The sequence below is a fragment of the Coenobita brevimanus genome, chromosome 10 (genome assembly GCF_032717465.1).
Source record: "Coenobita brevimanus isolate Jiangsu-jjx chromosome 10, ASM3271746v2, whole genome shotgun sequence".
Taxonomy (NCBI): domain Eukaryota; kingdom Metazoa; phylum Arthropoda; class Malacostraca; order Decapoda; family Coenobitidae; genus Coenobita; species Coenobita brevimanus.
In genome coordinates this window covers 4,908,043-4,930,095 of record NC_136963.1, presented here as the reverse complement: position 1 = coordinate 4,930,095, position 22,053 = coordinate 4,908,043, and the positions used below count along the sequence as shown (strand labels likewise).

At 44.1% G+C, this 22,053-nt stretch overlaps 1 protein-coding gene across 1 annotated transcript in view; it reads right to left on the bottom strand.

The window, feature by feature from the left end:
• Positions 1-411: 411 nt before the first annotated feature.
• The window catches only part of Tomosyn (syntaxin-binding protein tomosyn), a 168,388-nt gene continuing 146,746 nt past the window's right edge, over positions 412-22,053 (bottom strand). The window contains exons 25-27 of the mRNA XM_080280751.1: positions 8,838-8,933; positions 2,995-3,119; positions 412-1,533 (exon numbers count right to left, since the gene is read on the bottom strand). Of these exons, the coding sequence (XP_080136877.1) occupies positions 1,271-1,533; positions 2,995-3,119; positions 8,838-8,933 (484 nt within the window). The 3' untranslated portion in view covers positions 412-1,270. The remainder of the gene's footprint in view (positions 1,534-2,994; positions 3,120-8,837; positions 8,934-22,053) is intronic.

Sequence of the window (22,053 nt, the reverse complement as noted above, 5' to 3'; positions counted from 1 at the left end):
AAAGGCCGAAATAATTTCATATATTGTTGGAAATCGTTTGAAAATTAAAATAATCTTCAAACAGCCACAAAAATTCCATACGTCGTTTGAGTTGAGTTGTTACGCGCCACTGTGTTCACAAACGATAAATTTCTCATAACAACATTGTATCGTAAAGCCCCATTGTTTGTGTGGGACTCGAACTACCTCTATCCGAGCCCTAGACAGAGAATGGGGCTTTAAGGTACGATATTAACACCATCTTTCACTACTTCTAAACCACACACCTCTTTTCCAAACACCATTCTTGTATGCTACTCGTCCACAAATACATCAATGGTAACTGTCTCTCGTGTGAGTTGGGCAATGTTAGTGTTTGTCGCCAAGAATCCTTTCTATACATCAACAATATCACTAGGAACTTGGCGACGGTTAGAAAATACTTTGCTAACTGGGTACCAGAGGATATATATGGGTACCACTATAACAACGTCCCCCTCAATGCTACACACACATCCCAAATGTCCATCACTTCCGCTACACACCCCACAATGTCCAATTCTGCTACACACAACACACAATGTCCTTCAATTCTGTTACACACCCTAAATGTCCATCAATTCCCCTACACACCCCACAATGTCCATCAATTCCCCTACACACCCCACAATGTCCATCAATTTCACTACACACACCCCACAAAATCCTCCAAATTCCGCTTCACACGCTGAGCACTAAATACATTATGCTTTCAAAATGCAAAATGGTACGCCAGACGCTGAACTATGTACACCTCCTTTGATACCTCACAAGGGGCTCTGTACACCACCAACTTTGTGCTACAGACAGAAGGATGTACTGTGACTAGGCTGGCATGTAACGCTGCGTACACCCGCGCCCTTCCTCACTCTTGCACACCTCACTTGGATTGCGGTCGCCAAGTCTGTTTCCATTCAGCCACGGACTTCACCCCTCCCACTCCATCTTGCACACTGGAGGGTAAGTTTGCTTCGATAATACACCCACTGACACCATATGCCTACTCATTCTGCCAACATCCAAGTGTAGGTGTGTGCATATATGGTGTGTAGTGTGGCATAGAGCTCATATATTTTGCTCTAACACACCTCTCTCTCTCACTTCCACCCGCCCCAAAGTCTGTACACTGGAAGCAAGTGACTTTAGGGTCGGAAGGGTCTCATCTCGTACATCCAGCTCTTGGTGTTCAGCCTGGCGCCTCGCTACCCCGTCTGTGTGCCCTGGGGTGTGCGTACAAGGGCAGGCGGCGACCCTAGAGCTGGTACCACTTCTTGTCCTTGTACTTCTTCATCAGTTCCTGCGCCGCGTTGGAAAAGGACTCCGCCTCTGTCATCATTCGGCCGGTGCGCTCCTCCAGTTCGCCCAATTTCTGGCCGCGTTCAATAGCCAGCATCTTGGCCCGGCCGATATCCGACGTGGCATTGCCGGCCCGGGCGTTGAGGGCTTCCAGCTGTGCTGTGGGGCCGGGTACATGCTTGGCCACACTGCGCGAACCCTTGCCGGAAGCCTCACCGACTGTTCCGGGAAAAAGGAAACGTAGATGGACTAGTGTGTGGCTTGGAAATATAATGTTGGGTTGGTTGGGCTGGGCTGGGTTGTTGGGTTGGGTTGGGTGGCTTGGGTTTGGTTGGGTTCGGTTGGGTGGCTTGGGTTGGGATGGGCTGGGTTGGGTTGGGTTGGGTTACAATTCACTAGGTTGGGCTAGAGATTGAGCTGGGTTGGATTAGGTTAAGTAGGATTACAGAAAGGGTTGAATTAACACTAGAATATGATGCTAGTCACAAAGAAGTGCTATGGAAAGGAGATAGGGTAATAGATTAACACTAGAATATGATGCTAGTCACAAAGAAGTGCTATGGAAAGGAGATAGGGTAATAGATTAACACTAGAATATGATGCTAGTCACAAAGAAGTGCTATGGAAAGGATATAGGGTAATAGATTAACACTAGAATATGATGCTAGTCACAAAGAAGTGCTGTGGGAAGGATGTAGAGCCGTAGCATTGTCTTTTTCTGCCACTGAGCTACGTGAAATAAGCTGCGAAAGGACGAAAATCTGGGCCAAGTTTTTTTTTTTTTTTTAAATAACCGAACGGAGGAAGGAAAAACAAATGGGTAAAATAAATAATAATCCATACACCAGATTACTGGTGTCCTCTGTTCATAAAATATCTGTAACAGTTAGACTTGAACAGTTGTGGGTTGAAATTTGGAGGAAAACAACTCTGGGGAAGCGAGTTCCAGAGAGATGCAGTTCGGGGAATGAAAGAATTCTGATAGGCAGAAGTTCTGCAATATGGTTGAGTGACATTCCAGTCATGAGCGCTACCAGATGCCCGTGTAGCACGAGGGAAGGCATGGACAGGAGTGTAGATTGGATCGTTTTTCATGTATTACTGTGATTGTTAAACTAAAATACCATTAAAATCATACCAGACAACCACACCACCACCACACCACTCTCACCACACACCACAACCATACCATATGTACCTCACCATAACCACACTGCTATCCAAACAATCACCCACACTCACACATCACCTCACCACTCTCTTACACCATCAACATCACTCTACCACACCACACCACCAACACCACACCACCACACTTACACAGCACTTCATACTATATAATCACCACACCACCACCCACACTTACCCAGCACTTCACACTACATAATCACATCACATCCCATCCCACAACACACCACACTACCAACACCACACCACCACACTTACACAGCACTTCATACTATATAATCACCACACCACACCACCAACCACACTTACCCAGCACTTCACACTACATAATCACACCACATCCTATCCCACAACACACCACACTACCAATATCACATCACCACACCACACTTACCCAGCACTACACACCATATAATCACTACACACCACACCACCACACACACACATAGCACTTCACACTATACAATCACCACACCACACCACCACACTTACAGAGCTCCTCCCGATCCAGCTGCGACACTCCGCCCCCAAACAAACCCTTGAAGAAGCTTTGTTTTGGTGGCTCCGGCATATCACAGGGTCGGAAAAGTTCACCCAGCATGTCTTGTAGGTCCTTGCTGTGAGGTGAGGAAAGACGAGTGAGTATACGCGAATATTGGGCTATATTTTGGGTATATCTGGGTATACTGTGAATGTATGGGAATTTTGGATATATTTTGGGTATATCTGGGTATACTGTGGGTGTATATATAAGTAAACATGAGTATATTTTGAGTATATTGTGAGTGTATATATAAGCTAACATACACATGAATTTGGGCTATATTTTGGGTATATCTGGGTATACTGTGTGTGTGTATGGGAATTTTGGGTATATTCTGGGTATATCTGGGTATACTGTGGGTGTATATATAAGCAAACATGAGTATATTTGAGTATATGGTTAAATTTCACAATACTAAGTTTTTTGCTGGGTGAGAAAGGGACACATGTGAACATAAGAAAATTTTAAGTATGTGTGAGGCTGGAGAGACGAGTGAATGTATGGGGACTTTGGGGTATATTTTGAGTATATCTGGGTATATTGTGAGTATATATACAGAGTGAGCATAAAGTCTTTCCCTGATTATGAAAAATCATATCTCAAAGACCATTCTAGATGGAAGCATGAATGTTGCAGCATTGTGAAGATGAATTCATATAATTTTTTCAAACATATTTTACAGACATTTTCTCCCCTACAGGTGGGGCTGCAGTTGTTAGTATAAAAATGGCATCTATGAAGGAGAAAGCACAGTGTGTTTTGTGATATCACTAAACAAAATCGTCAGTTACAGATCAACGAAAATTAAGAAATGAGTATGGACGAGATGCACCAGATGTTGAGAGCATCAAGGGTTGGCATGAGAAGTTTAAAGAGACTGACAGTGTTGGTGACCTCAAAAGAACAGGTAGGCCACGCTCAAATGAAGAGACTGCTGATGCTGTGCGTGTACAGAGACTGACAGTGTTGGTGACCTCAAAAGAACTGGTAGGCCACGCTCAAATGAAGAGACTGTTGATGCTGTGTGTATTGCTTTTCAATGCAGCCCTCGCAAAGCAACTCGTAGTGCTTCAACAGAACTCAGGATACTGCAGAGCACAGTGGTTAAAATTTTGCACAAACGCCTTCGTTTGCACGCGTACAAAGTGCAAAAACGTCCAAGCACTGGAGCCAAACGATTGTCCCCGAATTGCTGCTTTTGCTAAGGAGATTCTGCAATGAACTGATGAGGGCAATGATCACCTGAAGTGCATTGTTTTTTCTGATGAGGCTGCCTTTCGCATCTCAGGGAAGGTAAACAGGCACAACGTTGGTATCTGGGGATCAGAGAACCCACATGTTGTGTCAGAGCACCACAGGGACAGCGGCAAAGGGAATGTTTGGTGCGGTCTATTGCATACCACGGTTACTGGACCTTTCTTCTTTGGCGAGCCCACCATTCCAGCAAACGTTTACTTGGACGTGTTGGAGCTGTACGCTGCACCTCAGTTAGAAGAGTTTCAGCCACGGGTAGTTTTCCAACAAGATGTGCACCACCACACTGGGGTTTACCTGTCCGTCAGTTCTTGAACACAACATTTCTAAACCGACGGATTAGGAGAGATGGTCCAACACCACGGCCGCCACGTTCACCACACATCACCCCTCTTGACTTCTTTTTATGGGGGTATAAGAAGGACAGTGTACAATTCACCAGTTCCTGATCTTGACACTCTGAAGGCAAGGCTAGCGCAGGCAACGGTGACGGTGACTGAAGACATGCTGCAGAACACATGCCGTGAAATTGAGTGTCGCTTAGACGTGCTCCGGGCAACAAACGGAGCACACCATGAAGTTCATGTGTAAAGGAAAAAAACTTCTTGAAATAAAGTATAAGCTGCATAAAACCATATGTTTGTACCTAGCATATGTTTTGTCCAATAAAGGTTTGTAATCAGGGAAAGACTTTATGCTCACCCTGTATAAGCAAACATGAGTATATTTTTTGCATACCTAGTTAAATTTTACCATACTGAGTTTTTCAGTGTGGGAAGAGGGACACACATGAGTATAAGAAAATTTTAAGTATGTGTGGGTATATTTTGAGTAGATGTGAGTATATTTTGAGTATATTGGGTATATTTTGAGTAGATGTGAGTATATTTTGAGTATATTGGGTATATTATGAGTAGATGTGAGTATATTTTGATTATCTATAAGTAATGATTAGCACAGAGTCCACCCAGCATATACTGAAGGTCTCTGTTGAGGGATTTGGGAAAGAATTTTGCATTGATTTTGAGCTGGTTTGCAATATATAAGAAGAAACAGATTAAATTGTTATTATTATTATTTTTTGTTTTTTGTTTTTTAATGCCAGAAAGAAGGAACAAAAGGCCAGAAGTCCACAAATTGTTCCCTCCAAGAAAAAAACAAAAACAAGATAACAGAGCCAAACTCAAAATGCGTTCATTTTGAGATGCCTGGACACACTGCATTGGAAAGACTGGAGGTCATAGGCAGTGGGAAATACAGACAGAGGAAGACAGGTAGTGGGAAATACAGACAGAGGAAGACAGGCAGTGGGAAATACAGACAGAGGAAGACAGGCAGTGGGAAATACAGACAGAGGAAGACATGAAATACAGACAAAGGAAGACAGGCAGTGTGGGTATAATCAACCTCTGTCTCTTCGCCGCACTGTTGCATCTTTATCTCTTTTCTATCGCTACTTCAATGGTCACTGCTCCTCTTACTGGCTCCCTTCAACCTCTGTCTCTTTGCCGCACTGTTGCATCTTTATCTCTTTTCTTTCGCTACTTCAATGGTCACTGCTTCTCTTACTGGCTCCCTTCAACCTCTGTCTCTTTGCCACACTGTTGCATCTTTATCTCTTTTCTTTCGCTACTTCAATGGTCACTGCTTCTCTTACTGGCTCCCTTCAACCTCTGTCTCTTTGCCACACTGTTGCATCTTTATCTCTTTTCTGTCGCTACTTCAATGGTCACTGCTCCTCTTACTGGCTCCCTTCAACCTCTGTCTCTTTGCCGCACTGTTGCATCTTTATCTCTTTTCTGTCGCTACTTCAATGGTCACTGCTCCTCTTACTGGCTCCCTTCAACCTCTGTCTCTTTGCCGCACTGTTGCATCTTTATCTCTTTTCTGTCGCTACTTCAATGGTCACTGCTCCTCTTACTGGCTCCCTTCAACCTCTGTCTCTTTGCGGCACTGTTGCATCTTTATCTCTTTTCTGTCGCTACTTCAGTGGTCACTGCTCCTCTTACTGGCTCCCTTCAACCTCTGTCTCTTTGCCGCACTGTTGCATCTTTATCTCTTTTCTGTCGCTACTTCAATGGTCACTGCTCCTCTTACTGGCTCCCTTCAACCTCTGTCTCTTTGCCGCACTGTTGCATCTTTATCTCTTTTCTGTCGCTACTTCAATGGTCACTGCTCCTCTTACTGGCTCCCTTCAACCTCTGTCTCTTTGCCGCACTGTTGCATCTTTATCTCTTTTCTGTCGCTACTTCAATGGTCACTGCTCCTCTTACTGGCTCCCTTCAACCTCTGTCTCTTTGCCGCACTGTTGCATCTTTATCTCTTTTCTGTCGCTACTTCAATGGTCACTGCTCCTCTTACTGGAACTGTCTCTTCGCCGCACTGTTGCATCTTTATCTCTTTTCTATCGCTACTTCAATGGTCACTGCTCCTCTGAACTGTCTGCTTGCATCCCTCCACCTCGGCAGCGGGCGCATAGCACCCGTCTAGCAACAAACTCTCATCCCTTTTCAGTCCAACTCTCTAATGCAAGAGTTAACCGTTACTCCCAGTCCTTCATTTATGCAACAGGTCAACTCTGGAACTGTCTCACTCTGTATTTCCTACTTTAACCGTTACTCCCAGTCCTTCATTTATGCAACAGGTCAACTCTGGAACTGTCTCCCTCTGTCTGTATTTCCTACTTTAACCGTTACTCCCAGTCCTTCATTTATGCAACAGGTCAACTCTGGAACTGTCTCCCTCTGTCTGTATTTCCTACTTTAACCGTTACTCCCAGTCCTTCATTTATGCAACAGGTCAACTCTGGAACTGTCTCCCTCTGTCTGTATTTCCTACTTTAACCGTTACTCCCAGTCCTTCATTTATGCAACAGGTCAACTCTGGAACTGTCTCCCTCTGTCTATATTTCCTACTTTAACCGTTACTCCCAGTCCTTCATTTATGCAACAGGTCAACTCTGGAACTGTCTCCCTCTGTCTCTATTTCCTACTTTAACCGTTACTCCCAGTCCTTCATTTATGCAACAGGTCAACTCTGGAACTGTCTCCCTCTGTCTGTATTTCCTGCTGCCTATGATCTCCAGTCTTTCAAACGCAGTGTGTCCAGGCATCTCAAAATGATCGCATCTTGAATTTGGCTCTCTCTTGTATTGTTTTTTACTTGGAAGGAATGCTTTGCGGGCTCCTGACCTTTGGTTCCTTCTTCCTTGCACAAAATATATATAGATAGATAGATAGATAGACAGATACAGATATAGATATATAGATAGACAGACGGATATAACATAAGTATACTATAAAATTTTGGTTGTGAAGAGACACACACATCACTATATGGAAAATTCTGATTAATTTTGGGTCAGTGTGGGTATTTCTGAGTATTTTTTGTGTAGACATGACCTACTGCAAGAAAATTATAAGTAACACAGTATTAAGTATATATAAGTAAATGTTATGGTGGAGATGGCTGCCACTGCCTGGTTATACTACTACTACTACTACCATTACTACTACAGCTACTACTATTACCATCACTGTACTACTACTACTACCACCACCACCACTACTACTACTATTACTTCCACTATTACTACCACTACTACAAAATGACACTAACTTCAGCCTGCAGTCCACTGGGTTCACATATATAATCAATTATTGAAAATTTGTACTGGAAAAAATATATTGAATTAAAAAAAAAAAACTAATACATTTTGAAATTTTTGTTTATCTCTAGATCTATAATAAAATTTGTTATTCTATATATATTATTTTTGTGAGGGATATTTTTGAGAGAGAGAGAGAGAGAGAGAGAGAGAGAGAGAGAGAGAGAGAGAGAGAGAGAGAGAACAGAGAAGAGGAGAGAAAAGTGAGAGAAAAAGAGAAGAGGAGAGAAAAGTGAGAGAAAAAGAGAAGAGGAGAGAAAAGTGAGAGAGAAAGAGAGGGCATAACTTACCAGAAATCAGCTGAGAGGGAAAACTTTTGAATTTTGGTGGGTGAAGAGAGAGGAGGAGAGGAGAGAGAAAGGAGGAGGGGGGAGAGAAAAGGAGAGGAGGAGAGAGAAAAAAGAGAAGAAAGAGGAGAAAAGAGAGAAAAAAGAAAGAGAGAGAGAGGGCATAACTCACCAGAAATCAGCTGACAGGGTAAACTTTTGAATCTCGGAGGGTGAACACAGAGAAGAAAAGAGGAGAGGGAGAGAGGAGAGAGAAAAGAGAGGAGAGAGAAGAAAGGAGAGAGAAAAGAGAGGAGAGAGAAGAAAGGAGAGAGAAAAGAGAGGAGAGAGAAGAAAGGAGAGAGAAAAGAGAGAGAAAAAGAGAGAAAAAAGTAAGAGAGAGAGGGCATAACACCAGAAATCAGCTGAGATGGTAAATTTTTGAATCTCGGAGGGTGAACACAGAAACGAGGAGAGAGGAGAGAGAGAGGAGAGAAAGGAAAGAGAGGAGAGAGAAGAAAGGAGAGAGAAAAAGAGAGAAAGGAAAGAGAGGAGAGAGAAGAAAGGAGAGAGAGAGAGAAAAAAAAGAGAGGGCACAACTCACCAGAAATCAGCTGAGAGGGTAAACTTTTGAATCTCGGTGGGTGAACAGAGGTACATGCCATGGCCGTAGTTGGTGAAGCAGAAGGTGCGCGCGATCCTGTGTGGTGGTACAGCTGGTTAGGGGCGGTTGACGGGTGTTGGGATGGGATGGGATGGGATGGGTTGGGATGGGATGGGATGGGGTTGGGTGGGGTGGAGTGGAGTTGGGAGTGAAGTGGAGAAGAGAGGAGAGGAATGGAAGGGATTGGAAAGGAAAGGAGAGGAGAGGAGTTGGATGGGTTGGGTTGGGTTGGGTTGGGTTGGGTTGGGTTGGGTTGGAGTGGGGTGGGGTGGGGTGGGGTGGGAAAGAGTGGAGAGGGGAGAAGAGGAGAGGAGTTGGGTTGGGTTGGGATGGGATGGGTTAGGTTGGTGGGATGGGTTGGTTTGGGTTGGGTTGGGCTGGGCTGGGCTGGGCTGGGCTGGGCTGGGCTGGGATGGGTTGGTTTCGGTTGGTTTGGGTTGGGTTGGGATGGGTTGGGTTGGGCTGGACTGGGTCGGGATGGGCTGGGATGGGTTGGGATTGTTAAGTTAGATCAAGGTAGGTCAGATTAAGTTCCATTTAGTACATTAGGTTTAGATTTAGTCAGGCTGCACAATACCAGGTCACAATGGGTCACAATATTAGGTTAGGCTGGGTCAGATTAGGTCAGATTTGATGAGGTGGGGTCAGGCCAGGTCGAGGTGGGTTGGATTGGGTTACATAGAGTCAGTTTGGGTGAAATACAAAAAAATTCAGTTCAAAATCCTGAAAAACGTACAAAGTCAACAAGCATCCACTCCCATACACAAAGGTACACACTCACGCAGGCAACACGCGCACACACAAGGCAACGCACATGGCTGTATGCGTACATGACAACCCCCCTCCATGTGTGTTTCTTGGGGGTGGAGAACTGGGTACCAAGCAATGTAGACATGGGAAGGTGGAATGGGGGATTGGGGTGGTGGGGCAGGGCATGGTGGGACAGGGTGGGGTATGGTGGGGCGGGGCAGGATATAGGTACATCGGGTAGGGCGGGGCAGGGCAGGGCAGGGCGGGGCAGGGCACAACAGACCAAACTTTCCAGGGCAGCGGACGATACATTCCCAAGTCATGTTAAAAATAAATAAAAATAAAAAATAATAATAAAAAAATTCACCGTACCCATACTAAGCAACTACTTCCTCTCAGGTGCCATTACAAGCGTGGCCGATTGCAGGGTTAACGAGGGGGCGCGCTTAACGAGGGTCAACGAGTGGCTGAAACTATGAGGTAAATGAGAGATAGTTATGAGGTTTAACGAGAGAGAATCTGTTATTGTGATGTTCAACGAGTAGACGGATTGTAGGATTAACGAGGGTGGTGCGCTTAACGAGGGTCAACGAGTGGCTGAAATTATGAGGTCAACGAGAGATAGTTATGAGGTTTAACAAGAGAGACTGAGTTATTGTGGTGTTCACCGAGTAGACGGATTGCAGGATTAACGAGGGGGCGCGCTTAACGAGGGTCAATGAGCGGCTGAAATTATAAGGTAAACGAGAGAGAGTCCGATACTGTATTATGAAGTTTGATGCGGGTACTGGTCCAGCCAGGCAAATATGTTTGCACCGCCATAGTTCCTACCCAGACACCAGCATTTTGCCCTGATAACATGGAACAATGAATGAATAGTGGTTTTTAACAGCCAGATCACAGCAGCTGGCTAATGGCCATCTGGATAACTGACGGATTACTGTATGTGCTGCCCTGGGTCACCTAATGCCGGCTCTTCACACTGCTCAATCTCTGGCAGTCTCCCTATTCAGTGCCTTATCCTTGGTGGCTCTCCATGCTGCTCAATCTCTGGCCATGTTGCTCCATCTCTGGCAGCCTCCCTAATCAGTGCCGTACCCCTGAGGTCACACCCTATGACCTCATCTCCAATCTTTCATCCCATCCGGCTCTCACAATTATCTGTCTTGACTTTTATATTTTATATCATATTTTTGCAGTTTGTACATTCACACCTTATGCGCATGTCTGCAAATTTTGATCTATCTATCTATTTATCTACTGCCAGATGCCTTAAGCCTGTAAGGGGAAGCCACAAACAAATCACCTCCACATCACCCTGTCCCCTGCCATTTCACTGCCCTGCACCCAGCTTACACCCCCCTCTCTCATATACCTCTCCACTCCATCCCATCCTGGGTCTCCCCTTCCCTCTCCCTCCCTCCACCTCACTCACATAAGCTCTCTTAGTTAGTCTTTCACTCTCCCTCCAACCAGATTATACCCCCCTCTCTCATATACTGTACCTCCCCACTCTATCCCTCCATCTCATCCTCGGCCTCCCTCCCCCCCTTCACCTCACTCACATACATTCTCCTAGTTAGTCTCTCAATCTTCATCCTCTCCACTCCATCCCTCCATCTCATTCTCAGTCTCCCCCCCCCTTCACCTCACTCACATACACTCTCCTAGTTAGTCTCTCACTCTCCATCCCCTCCACTCCATCCTTCCATCTCATCCTCAGCCTCCCCCTCCCTCTTCCACTCTTCACGTCACATTTCAGTCATTAATTCCACAGCTTTTTAAATTATTCAGCTAATTTTGACATATTTTCAAATTTCTGATGTGTTTCGATTAATGTGATATGTTTCTCCATTAAAAAAAAGTTTATTCCAATTTTTTTTTAACATGGCTGACATGATTTTAAATTTCTCTGGCAATTTGGTAACTTTTTTTTTTTTTTACGGATTTTAGGCTTGGTATTCCGTCACTTATCTGCCAACACGAGGGTCAATTGTATCGTTTATAAATGCTCCACCGTGCATGTATGCGTCGGCCTTGGTCACCTACTGGCGGCTCTCCATGCTGCTCAATCTCTGGCAGCCTCCCTATTCAGTGCCTTATCCCTGAGGTCACACTCTATGACCTCATCCCGGGTCTTTCTCTGTCTGCCTCTCACAACCCCAGCCCCAACGTTCACACCTCTCACCCTGCACACCCAAATGTCATCCTCCATCCTCTCCACATGCCCAAACCATCTCAGTCTACCCCTCCTCATCACAGACCATCTCAGTCTACCCCTCCTCATCACAGACCATCTCAGTCTACCCCTCCTCATCACAGACCATCTCAGTCTACCCCTCCTCATCACAGACCATCTCAGTCTACCCCTCCTCATCACAGACCATCACAGTCTACCCCTCCTCATCACAGACCATCTCAGTCTACCCCTCCTCATCACAGACCATCTCAGTCTACCCCTCCTCATCACAGACCATCTCAGTCTACCCCTCCTCATCACAGACCATCTCAGTCTACCCCTCCTCATCACAGACCATCTCAGTCTACCCCTCCTCATCACAGACCATCTCAGTCTACCCCTCCTCATCACAGACCATCTCAGTCTACCCCTCCTCATCACAGACCATCTCAGTCTACCCCTCCTCATCACAGACCATCTCAGTCTACCCCTCCTCATCACAGACCATCTCAGTCTACCCCTCCTCATCACAGACCATCTCAGTCTACCCCTCCTCATCACAGACCATCTCAGTCTACCCCTCCTCATCACAGACCATCTCAGTCTACCCCTCCTCATCACAGACCATCTCAGTCTACCCCTCCTCATCACAGACCATCTCAGTCTACCCCTCCTCATCACAGACCATCTCAGTCTACCCCTCCTCATCACAGACCATCTCAGTCTACCCCTCCTCATCACAGACCATCTCAGTCTACCCCTCCTCATCACAGACCATCTCAGTCTACCCCTCCTCATCACAGACCATCTCAGTCTACCCCTCCTCATCACAGACCATCTCAGTCTACCCCTCCTCATCACAGACCATCTCAGTCTACCCCTCCTCATCACAGACCATCTCAGTCTACCCCTCCTCATCACAGACCATCTCAGTCTACCCCTCCTCATCACAGACCATCTCAGTCTACCCCTCCTCATCACAGACCATCTCAGTCTACCCCTCCTCATCACAGACCATCTCAGTCTACCCCTCCTCATCACAGACCATCTCAGTCTACCCCTCCTCATCACAGACCATCTCAGTCTACCCCTCCTCATCACAGACCATCTCAGTCTACCCCTCCTCATCACAGACCATCTCAGTCTACCCCTCCTCATCACAGACCATCTCAGTCTACCCCTCCTCATCACAGACCATCTCAGTCTACCCCTCCTCATCACAGACCATCTCAGTCTACCCCTCCTCATCACAGACCATCTCAGTCTACCCCTCCTCATCACAGACCATCTCAGTCTACCCCTCCTCATCACAGACCATCTCAGTCTACCCCTCCTCATCACAGACCATCTCAGTCTACCCTCCTCATCACAGACCATCTCAGTCTACCCCTCCTCATCACAGACCATCTCAGTCTACCCCTCCTCATCACAGTCTCAGTCTACCCTCCTCATCACAGACCATCTCAGTCTACCCCTCCTCATCACAGACCATCTCAGTCTACCCCTCCTCATCACAAACCATCTCAGTCTACCCCTCCTCATCACAAACCATCTCAGTCTACCCCTCCTCATCACAAACCATCTCAGTCTACCCCTCCTCATCACAAACCATCTCAGTCTACCCCTCCTCATCACAAACCATCTCAGTCTACCCCTCCTCATCACAAACCATCTCAGTCTACCCCTCCTCATCACAAACCATCTCAGTCTACCCCTCCTCATCACAAACCATCTCAGTCTACCCCTCCTCATCACAAACCATCTCAGTCTACCCCTCCTCATCACAACACCAATACACTCCAGTCCCACCCTTCCCCTCAACTCCTCCACTGTTAATATCTTTTTTAAAATTTCAAAATATTTTACAATCACATCAGTACTTCCTAACACAAAGTTTAAACCCTTCAACAATTTTCCACTAAAAAGCTTATTTGCATTTCATTTGTTTTGTGTCATTTATAAAGGCTCCAACGTCCTTGCATGCATCAGCCCTGGTCACCTAATGCCGGCTCTCCATGCTGCTCAATCTCTAGTAGCCTTTTCAATGATCACCAAAATTTTCCAGCACAATATCTCTTTTAACCCCTTGGCTGCGACGTTCCCTCAAAAAGGTCTGACTTACAGGCTGTTTTTTTTTTTTTTTTTTTTTTAAACAAATCAGTTTCAAAAGCTGTGCCTTGTATTTTGGCACAAGGGCAGGTATAACTTCATAAATGATACCCCAATATGCAATACCCCGGCTTAACGATGGGGGTTGAAATACCACCATACTCCGCCTAACGACGGCCAAACCCCAGTTAAACGATAAGTTTTGATTTTTTTTACCAATTGATGATATTTGGGACTAAAATTGTGTTTAGATTGATTTATAAACTGTTTTTAGGCTTAGATTAATGTGTTTTAGCCATAGGTGGGGTGAACATTGTCATTTTTGTGTTTAGGTTGATTTATAAACTGTTTTTAGACTTAGATTAATGTGTTTTAGCAATAGGTGGGGTGAACATTGTCATTTTTGTGTTTAGGTTGATTTATAAACTGTTTTTAGGCTTAGATTAATGTGTTTTAGCCATAGGTGGGGTGAACATTGTCATTTTTGTGTTTAGGTTGATTTATAAACTGTTTTTAGACTTAGATTAATGTGTTTTAGCCATAGGTGGGGTGAACATTGTCATTTTTGTGTTTAGGTTGATTTATAAACTGTTTCTAGACTTATTAGATTAATGTGTTTTAGCCATAGGTGGGGTGAACATTGTCATTTTTGTGTTTTGGTTGATTTATAAACTGTTTTTAGACTTAGATTAATGTGTTTTAGCCATAGGTGGGGTGAACATTGTCATTTTTGTGTTTAGGTTGATTTATAAACTGTTTTTAGACTTAGATTAATGTGTTTTAGCCATAGGTGGGGTGAACATTGTCATTTTTGTGTTTAGGTTGATTTATAAACTGTTTTTAGACTTAGATTAATGTGTTTTAGCCATAGGTGGGGTGAACATTGTTATTTTTGTGTTTAGGTTGATTTATAAACTGTTTTTAGACTTATTAGATTAATGTGTTTTAGCCATAGGTGGGGTGAACATTGTCATTTTTGTGTTTAGGTTGATTTATAAACTGTTTTTAGACTTAGATTAATGTGTTTTAGCCATAGGTGGGGTGAACATTGTCATTTTTGTGTTTAGGTTGATTTATAAACTGTTTTTAGACTTAGATTAATGTGTTTTAGCCATAGGTGGGGTGAACATTGTCATTTTTGTGTTTAGGTTGATTTATAAACTGTTTTTAGACTTAGATTAATGTGTTTTAGCCATAGGTGGGGTGAACATTGTCATTTTTGTGTTTAGGTTGATATATAAACTGTTTTTAGACTTAGATTAATGTGTTTTAGCCATAGGTGGGGTGAACATTGTAATTTTTGTGTTCAGGTTGATTTATAAACTGTTTTTAGACTTAGATTAATGTGTTTTAGCCATAGGTGGGGTGAACATTGTCATTTTTGTGTTCAGGTTGATTTATAAACTGTTTTTAGACTTAGATTAATGTGTTTTAACCATAGGTGGGGTGAACATTGTCATTTTTGTGTTTAGGTTGATTTATAAACTGTTTTTAGACTTTAGATTAATGTGTTTTAACCATAGGTGGGGTGAACATTGTCATTTTTGTGTTTAGGTTGATTTATAAACTGTTTTTAGACTTAGATTAATGTGTTTTAGCCATAGGTGGGATGAACATTGTAATTTTTGTGTTTAGGTTGATTTATAAACTGTTTTTAGACTTAGATTAATGTGTTTTAACCATAGGTAGGGTGAACATTGTCAGTTTGGGGTACAGTTTACTAAGTTTGATTTTTTCCAGACTTATATTTGATGATTTTCAGATTTTATTTGTTGGTTTTAGTGAGTTATTTACAGGTGTTAGGCTTAGGTTAGCTTCTTTTACAGCTGTTAGGCCATTTAGATTGGCTTTACACTTGTTTTTGGACTCATTTGGGTGGGTTTAGGACTTGGTTGGGGGGAACCCAAGGCTGGTAAACGCATCCCTATACTTTACATGTTAAACCTACCCCGATATACCATACCCCGCCTAACGATGGGTTTTCAGTACACCATTGGCATCATTATACTGGTGTATACCTGTACTGGGATTTTACAACACCAATGGCATCATTATACTGGTGTATACCTGTACTGGGATTTTACAACACCAATGGCATCATTATACTGGGGTATTCCTGTACTGGGATTTTACAACACCAATGGCATCATTATACTGGGGTATTCCTGTACTGGGATTTTAGTACACCATTGGCATCATTATACTGGGGTTTACCTGTACTGGTTGACTACACCAGTTGCATCGTTAAACCGGGGTATACCTGTACTGGGATTTTACTACACCAATTGCATCGTTAAACTGGTGTATACCTGTACTGGGATTTTATAACACCAATGACATCGTTAAACTGGGGTATACCTGTACTGGGTTTTTAGTACACCAATGGCATCGTTAAACTGGTGTATACTTCTGCTTTGTGTATTCATCCGCCCAGGCTTGGGGCTGCCAGGTCGTCCTCTTAGCATCCTCCACACTGCACCATGCTTTATGTGACCATGAGCCCATTTTGCTTCGGGAAAGTAATGGCATCTACGTATGGTTTGTTGCATTCACCCCAGCCCTCAACTTCGCTTGGAGTCGCTGAGAAAAGACGTGCTGGAGGTCGTACTCCACAGAAAAGGAAGTATGGACCTACTTGTGACAGCGATTCTATAGTGATCCTAGTGGTGCGTGGCTAGGAAATGAAGTGTGGTGGGTGGCAGTGTTGGTGGTGGTGCGTGGCTGGGAAATGAAGTGTGGTCAGCAAAGGTGTGGGTGGTGGTGCGTGGCTGGGAAATGACGTGTGGTGAGTGGCGGCGTGGGTGGTGGTGCAGAACGGACAACTACAGCGACGCAAAAAAAAAAATAAAAGGAACACTGAAAATAACATTGCTTCCACCTCTCTCTATGGCACTGTAGGAGCGTCAAAACATTCACTGGTAGCCTCATAGGTAAGAAGAAATGTTTTGCTTTCTTGTGCATGTTTTATTTTTGTTTTATCATGCGTATTAATATGAAAATTATTGCACTGAAAATGGGTGACTTTTGTGTGGATTGACACAACAGGGGTATCGCTCTTGCCTCAACAGTCGCAGCCAAGGGGTTAAAAATAAACAGACAAATAAATAAATAATTGAACACACAGCTAACTATTGCTTCCATAATTTCCTAACACGCAACTTCTATCTATCTATTACCAGACTTCTTAATCCCATAAGGGGTGGCCACAAACAAATCGCCTCCATGTCGCCCTGTCCCCTGCCATTTTGTTGCCCTGCTCCCAGCTCACCCCCCCCCTCTCTCATATACCTCTCAACTCCATCCCTCCACCTCATCCTCAGTCTACCCCTCCCTCTCCCTCCCTCCACCTCACCTACATACACCCTCTTAGTCAGTCTTTCATTCTCCATTCTCTCCACATGTCCAAACCACCTCAGTGTATTTCTCCTAATCTTCTCAACCACATCCACATCCACCCCACAACGTTCTTTTACCTCATATACCTCTCCACTCCATCCCTCCACCTCACCTACATACACCCTCTTAGTCAGTCTTTCATTCTCCATTCTCTCCACATGTCCAAACCACCTCAGTGTATTTCTCTTAATCTTCTCAACCACATCCACATCCACCCCACAACGTTCTTTTACCTCATATACCTCTCCACTCCATCCCTCCACCTCACCTACATACACCCTCTTAGTCAGTCTTTCATTCTCCATTCTCTCCACATGTCCAAACCACCTCAGTGTATTTCTCCTAATCTTCTCAACCACATCCACATCCACCCCACAACGTTCTTTTACCTCATATACCTCTCCACTCAATCCCTCCACCTCACCTACATACACCCTCTTAGTCAGTCTTTCATTCTCCATTCTCTCCACATGTCCAAACCACCTCAGTGTATTTCTCCTTATCTTCTCAACCACATCCACATCCACACCACAACGTTCTTTTACCTCATATATCTCTCCACTCCATCCCTCCACCTCACCTACATACACCCTCTTAGTCAGTCTTTCATTCTCCATTTTCTCCACATGTCCAAACCACCTCAGTGTATTTCTCCTAATCTTCTCAACCACATCCACATCCACCCCACAACGTTCTTTTACCTCATATACCTCACAACTCCATCCCTCCACCTCATCCTCGGTCTACCCCTCCCTCTCCCTCCCTCCACCTCACCTACATACACCCTCTTAGTCAGTCTTTCATTCTCCATTCTCTCCACATGTCCAAACCACCTCAGTGTATTTCTCCTAATCTTCTCAACCACAGCCACATCCACACCACAACGTTCCTTCACTTCTTCATAAATAAATAAAAAGACGAACACACAGCTACCTATTGCCTCCATAACTTCCTAAAAGGCAACTTAATTTCAATAATTCATCAACAGTTTTTGAAAAAGACGGTTATTATCTTTTCAATCATTTTCTAAGACTCTCAGTGTCAAAAAAAAAAAAAAAAAAAAAAAAAAAAAAAGAGTACAGCTTCAATAATACAGCATCAACAATCTTTCCAAAAGTTTAAATATTTCTTTGACAATTTACCACAAAAGGGCTCAGTATTTTTTCAACAATTTTTTCCAATCCTGCAATTTTCCCAGCACAACACAGCTTATTTTCTCCAACAATCTTTCAAAATTTTAAATATCTCTTTGACAATTTCCCTAAAAAGACGGTCAGTATTTTCTCAACCAATTTCAAGGACTCTCAATATATAATAATAAATAATTTGGTTTTCCGCCAGGTATCCCCGAAGGCCTAAGGCGTTGCCCCTGGGTAGAGGACTTTTGGACTGAAGCGTGTAGCATTTTATGACCGGATGCCCTTCCTGATGTCCACCAATGACCCTTGGGTGGATTCGATCCTCCGACCCTTCGGTCAGAGCGGAGCGCTCTAACCCACTGAGCCACGGCTGTATATCTATAATAATAATAAAAATATATATATATATATCACTGTTACATTTTTCTAACTGCTAAAATCTCCAACCATCTTTCAAATACTTAAATACTTCTTTGACAAAAAAAACAAAAAAAACAACTAGCGCTTCAATAACATCCACACCTGCACCTCCAACAATCTTTTCAAAAATTCAATACTTCGTCAAAAATTTTCCAGAATGAGGCCAAGGTATTTATTTATTTATTTTTCTTTCTTTCTTTTCTTTTTCTTCCATCCTGCAATCTTCCACGCTACGGTAATGGGTCACTGGAGGCCGATACCTGTCCTGGTGGCTGGCCGGCGGTCGCGACTACACCAACACAACAACAACAACAACAACAACAACAACAAACAGCAATGGGCAAGGCAACAACAACAACAACGGCAGGCTAAAACGACTAGTAAAGCAGCAACAACAACAATCGCATACAACAACAACAACAACAATCGCATACTACAACAACAACAATCACAAAGGCTACAACAACAACAATGGCAGACTAAAACGGCTACAGTGAAACAGCAACAACAACAATCGCAACTACAACAACAACAACAACAAAAATCGCAGACACTAGAACCACTACAGTGAAGCGGCAGCAACAACAACAATCACAACTACAACAACAACAACAACAATCACATACACTACAGCAACTACAGTAAGCCAAAATACACCATGCATGACCAAACAAGATTACTGGAACACAAGAACTGGGACAAATTTAACGGATTTTTAACAAGAGGAAATCTTTGAAAAATTACCACTGCCATTCTTACTTTCATTTTTTTTCCCATGCATAAAATTAATATCATGCATTCTGAAGTGAATATGGAAGACCAGAGTACAGAATATATTTGATGTGATAAAATTAATATGAAAAATAATATATATAAGATTCAGAAGTGTTGCATAGTTTTTTTTTAAGTCTTTCTATCTATCTATTGCCAGATGCCTTAATCATGTAAGGGGTGGCCACAAACAAATCACCTCCATGTCACCCTGTCCCCTGCCATTTCACTGCCCTGCTCCCAGCTCACACCCCCCTCTCTCATATACCTCTCCACTCCAACCCTCCATCTCATCCTTGGCCTCCCCCTCCCTCTCCCCCTCTCCACCTCACATACACTCTTCTAGTTAGTCTCTCACTCTCCATCCTCTCCACATGGCCAAACCACCTGAATGTATTTCTCCTAACGCTTTCTGTCACATCCACATCCACACCACAACGCTCCTTCACTTCCTCATTTGTCAGTCTGTCTCTCCATGTAACTCCACATCCACATCCACACCACAACGCTCCTTCCCTTCCTCATTTGTCAGTCTGTCTCTCCATGTAACTCCACATCCACATCCACACCACAACACTCCTTCACTTCCTCATTTGTCAGTCTGTCTCTCCATGTAACTCCACATCCACATCCACACCACAACACTCCTTCACTTCCTCATTTGTCAGTCTGTCTCTCCATGTAACTCCACATCCACACCACAACACTCCTTCACTTCCTCATTTGTCAGTCTGTCTCTCCATATAACTCCACATCCACATCCACACCACAACACTCCTTCACTTCCTCATTTGTCAGTCCGTCTCTCCATGTAACTCCACATCCACATCCACACCACAACGCTCCTTCACTTCCTCATTTGTCAGTCCGTCTCTCCATGTAACTCCACATCCACATCCACACCACAACGCTCCTTCACTTCCTCATTTGTCAGTCTGTCTCTCCATGTAACTCCACATCCACATCCACACCACAACACTCCTTCACTTCCTCATTTGTCAGTCTGTCCCTCCATGTAACTCCACATCCACATCCACACCACAACACTCCTTCACTTCCTCATTTGTCAGTCTGTCTCTCCATGTAACTCCACATCCACATCCACACCACAACACTCCTTCACTTCCTCATTTGTCAGTCTATCTCTCCATGTAACTCCACATCAACTCCACATCCACATCCACACCACAACACTCCTTCACTTCCTCATTTGTCAGTCTGTCTCTCCATGTAACTCCACATCCACATCCACACCACAACACTCCTTCACTTCCTCATTTGTCAGTCTGTCTCTCCATGTAACTCCACATCCACATCCACACCACAACACTCCTTCACTTCCTCATTTGTCAGTCTGTCTCTCCATGTAACTCCACATCCACATCCACACCACAACACTCCTTCACTTCCTCATTTGTCAGTCTGTCTCTCCATGTAACTCCACATCCACATCCACACCACAACACTCCTTCACTTCCTCATTTGTCAGTCTGTCTCTCCATGTAACTCCACATCCACATCCACACCACAACACTCCTTCACTTCCTCATTTGTCAGTCTGTCTCTCCATGTAACTCCACATCCACATCCACACCACAACACTCCTTCACTTCCTCATTTGTCAGTCTGTCTCTCCATGTAACTCCACATCCACATCCACACCACAACACTCCTTCACTTCCTCATTTGTCAGTCTGTCTCTCCATGTAACTCCACATCCACATCCACACCACAACACTCCTTCACTTCCTCATTTGTCAGTCTGTCTCTCCATGTAACTCCACATCCACATCCACACCACAACACTCCTTCACTTCCTCATTTGTCAGTCTGTCTCTCCATGTAACTCCACATCCACATCCACACCACAACACTCCTTCACTTCCTCATTTGTCAGTCTGTCTCCCCATGTAACTCCACATCCACATCCACACCACAACACTCCTTCACTTCCTCATTTGTCAGTCTGTCTCTCCATGTAACTCCACATCCACATCCACACCACAACACTCCTTCACTTCCTCATTTGTCAGTCTCTCTCTCCATGTAACTCCACATCCACATCCACACCACAACACTCCTTCACTTCCTCATTTGTCAGTCTGTCTCTCCATGTAACTCCACATCCACATCCACACCACAACACTCCTTCACTTCCTCATTTGTCAGTCTGTCTCCCCATGTAACTCCACATCCACATCCACACCACAACACTCCTTCACTTCCTCATTTGTCAGTCTGTCTCTCCATGTAACTCCACATCCACACCACAACACTCCTTCACTTCCTCATTTGTCAGTCTGTCTCCCCATGTAACTCCACATCCACATCCACACCACAACACTCCTTCACTTCCTCATTTGTCAGTCTGTCTCCCCATGTAACTCCACAT